At 41.1% G+C, this 12,020-nt stretch overlaps 1 protein-coding gene across 1 annotated transcript in view; it reads left to right on the forward strand.

The window, feature by feature from the left end:
* The window catches only part of b4galnt3b (beta-1,4-N-acetyl-galactosaminyl transferase 3b), a 38,053-nt gene that overhangs the window by 11,621 nt on the left and 14,412 nt on the right, over positions 1-12,020 (forward strand). Inside the window, exons 4-11 of the mRNA XM_033634841.2 lie at positions 3,101-3,196; positions 3,436-3,526; positions 3,652-3,752; positions 3,855-3,922; positions 7,728-7,806; positions 7,956-8,019; positions 8,235-8,369; positions 8,533-8,642. Coding sequence (XP_033490732.1) covers positions 3,101-3,196; positions 3,436-3,526; positions 3,652-3,752; positions 3,855-3,922; positions 7,728-7,806; positions 7,956-8,019; positions 8,235-8,369; positions 8,533-8,642 — 744 coding nt within the window. The remainder of the gene's footprint in view (positions 1-3,100; positions 3,197-3,435; positions 3,527-3,651; positions 3,753-3,854; positions 3,923-7,727; positions 7,807-7,955; positions 8,020-8,234; positions 8,370-8,532; positions 8,643-12,020) is intronic.

Genomic DNA, 12,020 nt, shown 5'->3' on the forward strand with positions numbered 1-12,020 from the left:
TAACTAACTGTGCTGATGACAGCAGAGTGTTAAGCTTGACCACTAATGAAATTTGATGAACTACTGGACTGGTATCGTCGAGGCTTTGGCTCTCTCTCACCTGCATCATTCTGCCCCTGTGCTGCAATCAGCACACACAGATCAGATAACATGGCCTCTTTGGCAGATGTCACAGAGGTGTATGTTTACAGGACATCTGGGCCTCCGCTGAAACTCGACTGTCTCTTCATTTACATGTGTGTCCAGGGTTTCCCACTGACTTTCATTGAAGCAGTTGGAGGCAGGGAAGAGCAATTTAATGGCGGCTTCTATTGTCACTCTGGGATCCACCCGCTACCTGTGTGTACATATATCTTACTTAAGGGATGAACTCACCCACATTACAAATGCACTTACTCACTTAACCTCTGGCGGTTTACAGTTAAACAAACAGTTTTAGTTTTATCATTTGCAGAGATTGTTGGCAGAAAGTAGTTCCAAAGAAAACTATCAACCAAGTCTGTGGATTATTTCTAGAGTGATAGGTTTCTGTGAAGATAAAATTCTTTGATTCCCTCCAGCTCCCCTCCAGTCATGTTTTTAAGAATGTAAAAATATACTGCTACAATAAATACTTTGTTTAACATGATTTTCCAATGTGAGAAGTAAAAAAACTCATAAAAGGGGCTGGCAGCACATCTACTCTTTCTCCCTTACTGAGAAATTCTGGATCTGGCCTTCACCCCACCCACTGCGCTGAGTTAACTAGTGAAAGAGTGGTGCGCATCAAGATGGCTAGCGTTAGCAATAGAGGAAACACCGAAGAGATTCAGGCAGATATAGAGTGCCCCAGGAATGAGTCCTAAACCTGGAAATGAGTTAGCATTTTAGCATTCCCAGTTCCTTTGTCTCAAAGTAAACTTTTTTTAAAATGGGGTTTTGGTTAGATGCCTGAAATAAGGTTTTTGAGACTTTCACGTTTTGTTCTATGACATGAAATATGCCAGTAAATACATCACTTGTGAATTTTGTTGCCTGTATGCGTCTTAAAAAAGCTTGTTAACAAGCGGCTAAAAGAGACTACAGAATGTCATCACGCTGAGCGCGGCTTCAGTGCATCGTTGTGGTGGTGATGTGAAATCATGTGACTGTAGGTTATAGCCTATTGTTAGCTTTTTACTCCTGGCGATTGCATTAAGGCTTCAAAAATCATAAAATTGGTGTTAATTTGTGAGGATTATCTTGCTGAACGAAGCATGCATCATAATGTTGTGTTTACCACAGAGCTTTTTTTTTTTTTGCAATAATCCAAAATCCAATGGAAAAGTCCCATAGGGTTTTTGTTGAGGACACCAGGCAGATGCTAATTTCCATGTGGCCTACAGAAAAACTTCATCCCTGTAGCCCTCTATTTTTCCTCTACGTTTTAAAAAATATTTTGTTGTTTTACAATATATCTCCGTCCACACAAGAACACAAATACGACCCTATACGCTCGCCCTCGTTAGCTGTCTTCAGCAGTTTCCCCTCCTCACAGACGGACGTTACGTTTTTCAAAACACTTACTGGAGATCTCATCACCGTTTATTCCCATTTGATGAGTGAAGGAGCTCACTCAAATTCACAAGTGATGCTCTGGATATGCTAAAGATTTCCTTCTATTCCTCATTGACAACAATCCAACCCTGGAAAGTGTTCCTCCATCTCCTGGTTCGAACTGTATGGCATCAAATTGGTTCCTTTATCGAATATTGTTTCCCTACTGTTCATGCATAGTGCCCCCCTTGGTGGTTAGGGTTGGGCCTAAGGGTTTGGGTAAGGTCCTTTTTCAGAACTATAGTTTCTGATGGGCTTTATACCGCAGACACTGAGGTGGAGCAAAAACACTGGGTGCAGCAGATGGCTCCGATTGTCTGTGGAGTTGTGCGGCAATACTAGGTTTAGGTGTAAAGTAGTTATTAGACCAAGCAGTGCTAACAAAGCATTAGAAGACCAGTGATTCATCATTGCTGTTGTCTATAGCATATGCTTATTGCACAGAGCAACAGTGGGCATGCCTGAATTAAGGAGATTGCATCATAATTTTCCAAAGGCTCCATTTTACACTTCTACACAGATAAACAGTAACTGGAGCTTTAAAAAATCTGCACCTTAAATGGTCTCAAAATATTCTTGTTTTAGTGACCCAAACCCTGTTTGCTTGCGGACAAGTGGCCACAGCCATACATGTTTTAGCCTCAGTCAGACTCAGTTAGTCTGATGAGCACCAAAATTAGCCAATGTGTCAGAATGGTAAGTATAGTTAGCATTTTTTATTTGTTTAAGTTGTTTGTTAGGTTGTAACAGGCAGTGGCTGACACAGCATAAGGGTTGCAAAGCATTTAATATCTGCTATGATGTTACAGTGTGTTCACATTGGTCCAGTTTACGTCCAAAGGCTGTGCACTCTACCATGTTTGCTGTCAAAACTTTCACCACGCTACTGCAAACTTTCTCTGTCTGCTCTGTGCTGGAGGTTTAAGGGTTTTTGGGGCAGCCTTTGTATATTAGACAGCAGTTAGCTTTCATATTAGAGACTTACCGAATCTTGCATTGAATCTCAGATTTCAGGAAAGCACACAGATATTTCCCGCTTCACTATAGGAATGTGAAAACACCTCTTTTGTGACAAACAGTGCGCAGATGCAAGTCAGCAAATCAAGGTCGGATATTTTAGGGGGACGTAAACAAAGTGGCTGGCATCCTTTAAGTAATTAAATAATGCTTTGAGAACCACACCTCCACAGAATTCGGGTACAGCCTAAAATCTTGGAGCCAGGTATTTTTAACTAAGCAAGTAAATAAAACCAAAGCAATGTGCATGGGTAGATACCACTAGAGAGAGTGTTTTGTAATTTGGGTGCAATGACTCTTTGAAAAAGACTTGTCTGTACACAGGAAGTGCGGTGGCTGGTAGGAATTGGGTGACAGTTGAAACCAGTAGTCCTGTCATTGTATTGTCAAGTGGTATCTGAGGAGGTCTGTATTTGTTGGTTTTAGTTTGCTAAGTACTGAGGCCACCAGATGGTTAATTGTTTCGCTGTTCCCAGTGTCATCCTCACTGTCTCTTTACTTCCTGCAGTATAAGGGACAGGCCAATCTGCACGTCTTTGAGGACTGGTGTGGCACTTCTACAGCTGACCTCAGCAAGAACCTGCACTACCCGCTGTACCCTCATGTGAGTCAAACCCCTGTCCATGTCTTTCCCCCAGGAGTACCGTGAAGTATTCATGGTGCAAAGACATCCCTACACACACTCTGACACAAACGCCCTCACACACACACCGTTGTTTTCACTCAGAGGTGCATTCTACATCCACGTGTTAGATCCTCATGTCCCTGCACTCAAGATGTAGTCTCACTTTGAGTAAACACCACGGCTGATACTCTTGTGTTTTTCTTTCCTCCCTCTTTCAGTCCAGGATTACAGTGTCAAAGCTGGCTGTCTCCCCTCAGTGGACAAACTATGGGCTCAGGATATTTGGTTATCTACATCCATACAGCGATGGTACAACATGTGTTTTTTCGTCCAGTCCCTGTCTGCTACCTCACTGAGAACATGCTTGCAATTCTTCTCCCTCTATCTCTCCTTCAATCAGTCTCTTTATCTCCTTTTTTCTCCTCATCTTACAGGAGAGTTTGTGTTTGCTGTAAGCTCCGATGACAACTCGGAATTGTGGCTCAGCTCAGATGAGTCTCCCCTTAACTTGCAGTTACTGGTATGGGTTGGAAAGGTACGCAAGTCTTTCATCTTTACAAGGAGCAGAGGATCATTTCCGCATAGCTTTTATTGTTCACTGTCATATTTCTTTTGCACGCTGGGTTTCTCTTTCTAGACTGGCACAGAATGGACAGCCCCGGGCGAGTTTGACAAGTATGCCAGTCAGACCTCCAAACCAGTTAGGTGAGTTGATACCAGAGAGGATTTCACTGCCAAATCATCAGCTAACATTAATGGTGTGAATAGTCAAACATGCAATATTGCTCTGTGTGTATAGTACAGCAATTAAACTAGTGCAAAGTCTCAGGTGCAGTCCAGTCTCTTTGTCTGACTGTAAAACTCAGTTATTGGAGCCAATGAAAGCTCGGTTCAAAATCTAGAGCATTTCACCCTAGCATGAATGCTACATCCAGACTGTGTGGGTGTGGTTTGATCGGATTTAACTGACAGTAGCATCTTCAACAAGCACCATACACGATAGAAAATGTTTGAAATTCTCATTGGTGCATCGTTACCCTTCTACTTTAAACCCATAAGAGGAGCACATGTAAAACAACACAGACTGAATCATTCAGTATCTCAGGAACACTTTGAGGGAATTTATTCAAATCTGACGCAAATGTCACCTGGATTTTGGTGGTTAAAGGTCACTGTAACTTCACCAAACACGTTTTTGGCCATTACTCCAGTATTCATATGCTAATTGTGACGGGCAGATAAAGATTTCTGCACACGCACATCTATGCAGTGTTTCACTTTATTGTTGAGCTTTCATCAGAGCATACGTAAGGCAACAATGGACCGGCTGGTAAAAGTAACCAATCTCAGTCTAATCACTGGCTGTATGCAGTACATCTGTGCGCAACCGTGGTTGTAGAAGCTCCACCTCCTGGGAGTTGTAGTTTTCTTTTAAAAAACACTGAATGGCGGGGTGTTGGTGGCTTAGTGGATAGAGCAGGCGCCCCATGTACAAGGCTGTTGCCGCAGCGGCCCTGGTTCGACTCCAGTCTATCGCCCTTTGCTGCATGTCATTCCCTCTCTCTCTCTCTCTCCCCCCTTCACACTTAGCTTTCCTATCAATTAAAGGCAAAAAGTGCTCCCAAAAATATCTTAAAAAAAAATACTGAATGGCAAGCTGAGAGGCATACAAATGGAAGCCATACTTGTATTGTCATACAGTACCAGAATACAAAACAAGGGTAGAACACAGTAAATACAAAAGAACCTATATGAAATCACCTTGATTTTTTAAATACAGGTGTATTGCATGCAGCCAATGATTAGACTGAGGTCATGTTTACACGAAAACGATCCACTGACAACAGAATTGTTTCTCATTTTCGTTTTGAAAAAAGTTGCACAGTCAGATAACAACGTTTTGATAACAATCACCGCGCACACAGATCCGCAAAAATGACCAAAAGCGCTGTAGTATACATGCCAGGCCAGTAGTTGGCAGTGTGACTTTGTAATGAAACAACACTCACCTGTGCACATGTGTTTCGTTCTACAGAGCAGTGATGTATAAACAAACAAAATGGCAACCGCACAAACGTTTGTCTGGACAGACAACGAGGTGGAGTTGCCACGGTAAATCTACACTTTGCTGGAGAAATGTAGAGCTCAGGAGTCCGCCATTGTTTTTGTGACGGTTGACTTTCTCGGGGATGTCTAAGACCTTAATGTCCATGTGCGAAAGGTTTTCAGAGGAACTGCATAGAGCAAGTTTACATGACAAGGGAGACGGTGCTGTTTGCAAAAAAAAATGCTCTCTGGAACCCGTTTTCAAGACTTTGCATTTTCAGGCACCCAAAATGCTGCTGTCGTGTAAAGTTTACCGTTTTAGGTTGAAATCTTTGTCGTATAAACAGGACCTGAGATTGGGTACTTTTATCAGCTTGTCCATTGTTGCCTCACATATACGCTGATGAAGGTCTACTAGACCAAAAGCTCAACAATAAAGTGAAACACTGCATAGATGTGTGCAGAATTCTTTCTCCACCAGTCTGAACTTACTGATGTTTCCAGCACCTTGCCAAGGCCAAGCTGGGTGGAGCGGTGGTTATTCTGCATCATATGATACTTGTGACAAAATTGCACACAAATATCCAAAGGGATAAAATGATCAAGTGATGACATTTTATATCCAAAAGGTCAAAGGTCAACTTCAGTGACATTGCCATGTTCTACAAAAACACTTAGCTGTCTATTAGTCAGCGTCATAACTCCGGAACAGAAGGGGACACATAACACTAATCTTGGGTGTTCACTGTGAAACTGTGCTGATTGTATCGATCGTCCGTGCTGCCGGGTTGAAGATGTGTGAGAGTGCATGCGTCCACATTTTAGAATTTGCAGCTTCTTCGCAGCAACATCCATATTTGAAGCATTGTTTGCTGTCATGGTAGCCCACCACAAGCTCACTGGTTTTGCTGATAATGAGCTTCAGGTGTTTTTTCCCCCGTGGCATGAAGCTCTCTCAGTCCTCTGTAAAAAATATTCTCTAAGTGAAGACAGCATGTTTCTCACTAGAAATTATTCACTGATATTAAAATAAACACATTTTATTAGATTCATTTCAAAGTCTTGACAGACATGGATATAAACTGCAGCTGTAACTCTAGTTTAAATCTGTCTCTTGCAAGTCCCCCATACGGAAGTGCACAACTAACTTGTAGGACTGCCCCTTTAATCACATCAAACCAATACCTTAACATAAGCACCTCTGCTCTGAGAACCCAAGCATAAGCATTTCTGTGTAAAAATGTATATGCTCTTCTGGGAATCCAATCTGTACTTGATGACATGGTAAAAACTCAACACTACTGTTATGACACGAGTACTGGAAAAAAAGTCAGACAGCCATCTCTAGCTATTTCATAGAGCAGCTGCTAACATGCTGGAAAGTTCTGTCACACTGAGTGGGCGTGGTTTACCATAACTAGGCAGGAAATATTCTGTGCTGTGTGGTCTAGATGAGTTTGGTGAGTTGCCACCGACACAAGAAAAAGTAATTATCAGTAAGCAGGATCAATAGTAGTAAATGTAAACGCCTGGTGACTTTGTTTGTCCTCATTCACTCACGTCAAAACAACTTTATGTATTTAGCCCCACAGCATCATAACTTTACCTTGAGGGGATTTATAATCTGTAAAGCACACAGTCTTCTTAGGTCATTGTACATAAACTACATTTGTCCAAGGGCCAGAATTTACCTAAGAAGACAATGGGAGGGCCGGGCTTTCCAAGAAAAATAAATAATTTTAAAAAATTTTTAAAAAAGAGACCAAATTAGCCTATAATTGTTTTATAATTTAATTGTGTAATTTTATTGATGAATTAAAATGATAAATTAAAAGTAAATGAAATGAAATGAAATGTTTAATGTGAGTTTGTCCCCGTTCTTGCACAAAGATATGACACAAGCCACATTTCTCAGCTTTAACTATCCAATCTGCACAATTGTCAATTATTAATGATTAAAAACCCATGATATTATGTAGCTATCTTACCCAAACCCGTCTACAGCCTGTGGGTCAATAATAAGCTAATAATAAGCTAGTGTTTGTGGGTCACACACACACATATTTGGGGTTGTTAAATCACAGTTAAGTTATTTTGAGCTCAGTTGTTTTTGGGTTGCTCTAATATAAGAAGAAAATATAATGCTCGATATCATAAAGACCAGAACGCATGGCCTCCTCCTCAAATGGTAGTCTGCGGCTGGATGGGAAGCTTTGGCGGGCCATAATAGATCCGCGGGCTGCCAGTTGATGATTGCAGTCTTAGACCCTTGACTCCTGTAAGGATAAGCTTCCTCCCAAATAAAACGTTTATTAGGGACAAAATGGAAGAGCAGTGAAGCCAACCAGGAGCGACACAGATCTTGTGCTTAAAGCCACATGATTGTATTTCTTTAGAGACAGTTTAAGCTGTGTCTGATGTGACTATAATGTAATGCTGGATCTGATTTTTTCCTGTCCGACAGGCTGTCTGCTCAGAAGAGGTACTTTTTCGAGGTTATCCACAAGCAGAACGATAAAGGAACTGACCATGTGGAGGTGGCAGTAAGTAGTAGTACAGAATGCCCCCTCCTTCCTTCTTTGTCACATTTAGTTGGTTTCAACTCTCATGTCACGTCTGTGCTCATTTTCATGTGCAGTCTGAGTAATAAAGTGGAAGAGACATGCAGTTCTTTGTGTTGATTTTCACACAGTGGCGGCTCCAGGATCGAGGCAGGTTCAGTGTTATTGAATCCAGTCATATCTCCCTCTATGTTAGTAAGTACACAAAAAACCCACACATCATTCCTGCCGCTTAAAAAACACATCACTCAGCGAATCTTTATTAGTCTAGAGCTCAGGATGGATTTCCATGACACAGCGTCTCATGACTCAAAACTGCCATGGCGCTCAAACCTGCATATCAAGTCAAGTGGTTCAGTTGCACAATAAATGCTCGTCTTATTCTATTGTCCTGTGGCTTCATCCCACAGATGAGTCTGCCTTGTTAATGAGTGACGTAGCCCACATACCACAGACGGCTGCGAGCCACCAGCACACACCCACAAGGCAGCAGAGTGCTGCAGCAGACATGTTGAGGGAGGACCCACGAGACACTCTCTACCACGGTGAGAGACGTCTCTCTGTTGCCCTATTTCTTTGTGGCACAGCTGATAAATCACCTCATCCTCCATTTCTTACCGTTAGTTGCAAGTATTGTGCAACTTCTTTCCTCCCACTAAATGCACCAAGTAATCTTATCTCAAATCTGTGTGTTGTTTTTGTCTGCAGTGCCTTTGATAAACAGCAAGTTCCTACATGGTGTTCTGCCTGACTGTTCGTACAAACCCAGCTACATTATAAAAGACTTTCCGCTTGTCCGCTACCAAGGACTGCAGTTTGTACGTATTTATATAGTTTGTTTCATTCATATTTCACTGACAGTTTTGCTAGTTGAGCTCCAGCCCACATTATTCTTCAAAGCTTATCATTCATACTAAACAGGTCATGAATACAGTGCAGGGTTAGCACTGTGGTAAGCAAACGTCTTATTTAGGTTGCCTCAGAGTAATACAGGAAGCTTTCTTTCATAGCCCTCTCTTATTGTGTCTTTAAATTTGTTCCTGTTGTGCTGAGCAGTGTTGCCTATTTGAGGAATTATGTCAGCATACATACAGTAACAGTGCGATGTCCCCTGAGGACAAATTTAAAGTGAACACCCAGATTTGCTGCACCCATTAGAAAGGAAAAAAACATTTAGAAGCACAGAAGCTTCTGATTTCTCTCACTTGATTCTACAATCTTCAATTTTTGTCACTTTGTGCTGACTTCCTGAAGTATCTGCTGGTTGCCTAGCAGCCTTTAAGTGACAACAAATGTCACTGCTCAGCCAAGAAATAGTCCTACACATGACGCCCATAAGACCATAAACTGTTGTTTTTACACTTTGGTTTTTATACGGATACAATTTAAAAAGATATAAAGTGTTAATTGGTGACATCTCAAAGACAGAGTTTTTTTTAACCTTTGGACAGGGCCATGTTAGCTCTTTCCCCCTGTTTACAATCTTAAAGGGATAGTTAAACATTTTGGCAAATTCGCCTATTGCCGTAATCCCTATAGTCATATGAGTAGGTACATTACCTTTAATTGTCAGTGCGTGCTGTTCTGAGATCGGTGGGGCAGAGCTGCCCGCTGAAATGGAGGTTAACGGTACAGGTCCCTCTCTCCCTCAAAACTAATCAAATACACCATCAAATGACTCCAAAACGCTCTTGTGGACAACTTGTAGCTTACACATTCACCACGCTATGAAATAATAATGTAATATTACGAGACAGAGTTGTTTTGAAGCCAAATGCAGAGCCGGAACTACATTCCAGACATACAGTACTTGCTGGGCGGAGTGATTTCAAACAGCGTATGTTTAGTGCAGTTACTCCCGTCATCAAAACAACAAGTTTGTTGAGAAGAAGCCAGAATATACAGAGGAAGTGTTACAGGTTTTGGAAGAAGAGAGAGCAAGAAGAGAGGCTGAGGCTGCCAAGCAACCAGGGGCTGAGGGGAGACCCAGAGCCGGTGGTGTAAATGTGGGGCTTACTGGCCACTTTATTAGGTACACTTGTGCAATATAAATATAGAGTACGCCTCAAAATAATCACCGGAAGACGGGGAGAACATGCTAACTCCACACTCCTAAATCACCACAACTCCTGAAGGAACAACAACATAAAATGTTCCCTAGCTGTCTGTTTATTCCCAACAATGAGAAGTAATGCCAGTCACTTCACTATATGCTCTGGGCAAGCACTTATCCATAACATAACCACAACAACATTTGCATTTTAGCCTTATTTACCATGCTTGGGTTGTAGGCTAATGTTACTCAACATGGAGGTAACATTACAACAGAGGGATTGGTGAACAAAATACATCACGATCACTTACCACTGTCTCAGCTGCGCACTGTGTCACTCCGCCCAGTGGTTTACTCAACAAAGTAGTTCTGAGTATTTGCTTCATGTGTCGTAATGTTACTTAATTGTACATTATTATTTCATAGCGTGGGGAATGCGCAAGCCATGTGTTGTCCACTAGAGCGTTTTGGAGTCATTTGATGGTGTATTTGATTAGTTTTGAGGGAGAGAGGGACCTGTACCGTTCACCTCCATTTCAGCGGGCAGCTCTGCCCCACCAATCTCAGAACAGCAGGCACTGACAATTAAAGGTAATGTACCTACTCATATGACTATAGGGATTACGGCAATAGGCGAATTTGCCAAAATGTTGAACTATCCCTTTAATGTTAAAGCGACAGTTCATCCCAAAATCGGTGAGAGGTGTAAACATTTAACGGTGTCTTCCTCAGCTAAGCTATAAGTGAAGCAAGCTCAGTGGTGCAAGGTCAGCTAGCAGTAGATGCACGCTTCTTTGTGCCCAGTATATTTTGGTAGAAAAAAAAAAGTTCCTACATGAAACTTCTCACAACACAGTCTGTGGATTATCGTGAGTAACCCGGTCATGCTTTCTGGAAAGAGACATTGCTGTTGTACTGTGCCATCTAAATAGTGCTACAGAAAACAGGAAAAATATGTATTTTTGATTTTTGGTTTGAACTGTCCCTTTAAGCTAAGCTAGTAAACTGCAGCTATAGCTTCATGTGTAACAGAGGGATGTGAAAGTGGTGTTGATCTTAGCTTGGCAAGAAAGCAAATCCCATATCCCAAAATACTGAACTATTTTAGTTTTTATTATTTAAATATCAACCTCTCATAAAAAAACACATGCAGCACATGATGTTCTTATCTCAACTATGCACACACCTGTTTGATCTCTGTTTACGGGGATCAGACGACCCTTATTAGGTTAAGATCCCACGATTTTAACATTGTTTTTATTGAACATTTTTAAGTTTTATATAAACAATAAAATAATCATATCATATTGTAAAATAAGGAGAAATTAAAATGACAACAATAAAATTAGTTTGGTTATGCATGGTATCTTCCATATTTTGTTGCGTGGTACATATAATATAACGTCATTTTCACATACATAATCAGTGTGTACTTTATTCAGTACAGACGATTAGAGCATTCCCTTTAACATCCGTAACAATATGCAGTCCACAATCCACATAACCCATAGTCTTTATTTCACATATTTCATCCAGTTACATCATTCTTCTAATTTGTATATTCAAATAAGCACTAGCCGGAGACCAAGCTGGTAATCAAAGCACTCAAGCAAACACAAATCCGCTTGCACATATATTCATATCACATCACGCATGCATGCATACAGCATACACAAACACATACATTCAAAAACAAGTAACATGTACTCAATGGTGGTCCAGTACATTTTAACCCAATTATATTTCCAGGAAGTCAGTCCAGGCTTGCCATGTTTTTACTCTTACATTATATGTAGTCTTTTCTAAGGACATTCAATACTGTGAGTGGCTGGGTGGGTTATCATCAATCCATTTAGACAAGATACATTTTTTCGCTGCTGTCATGGCCAGCCCAAAGAAAGAGACTAGAGTAAGGAGTACCATGTTCAGGACTTTCTTGAGTGTATTTTCTATAGTCTACCACCATTATTCTAACTTTTGCCATGTCCAGGTCACATTTAGGAAGCTTTCAGTCTCAATTTTACATCTGATGCAATGTGGAGATGTGTTGCCTGTGAAACAACTGCTCTTTTCGAAATTGCACATTTTGTATCTTGTGCTAATATAGTCTTTTTGGGCTGCAAGCAATAGGGACTATTGAGTA

Source organism: Epinephelus lanceolatus, chromosome 5, assembly GCF_041903045.1.
Source record: "Epinephelus lanceolatus isolate andai-2023 chromosome 5, ASM4190304v1, whole genome shotgun sequence".
NCBI lineage: Eukaryota > Metazoa > Chordata > Actinopteri > Perciformes > Serranidae > Epinephelus > Epinephelus lanceolatus.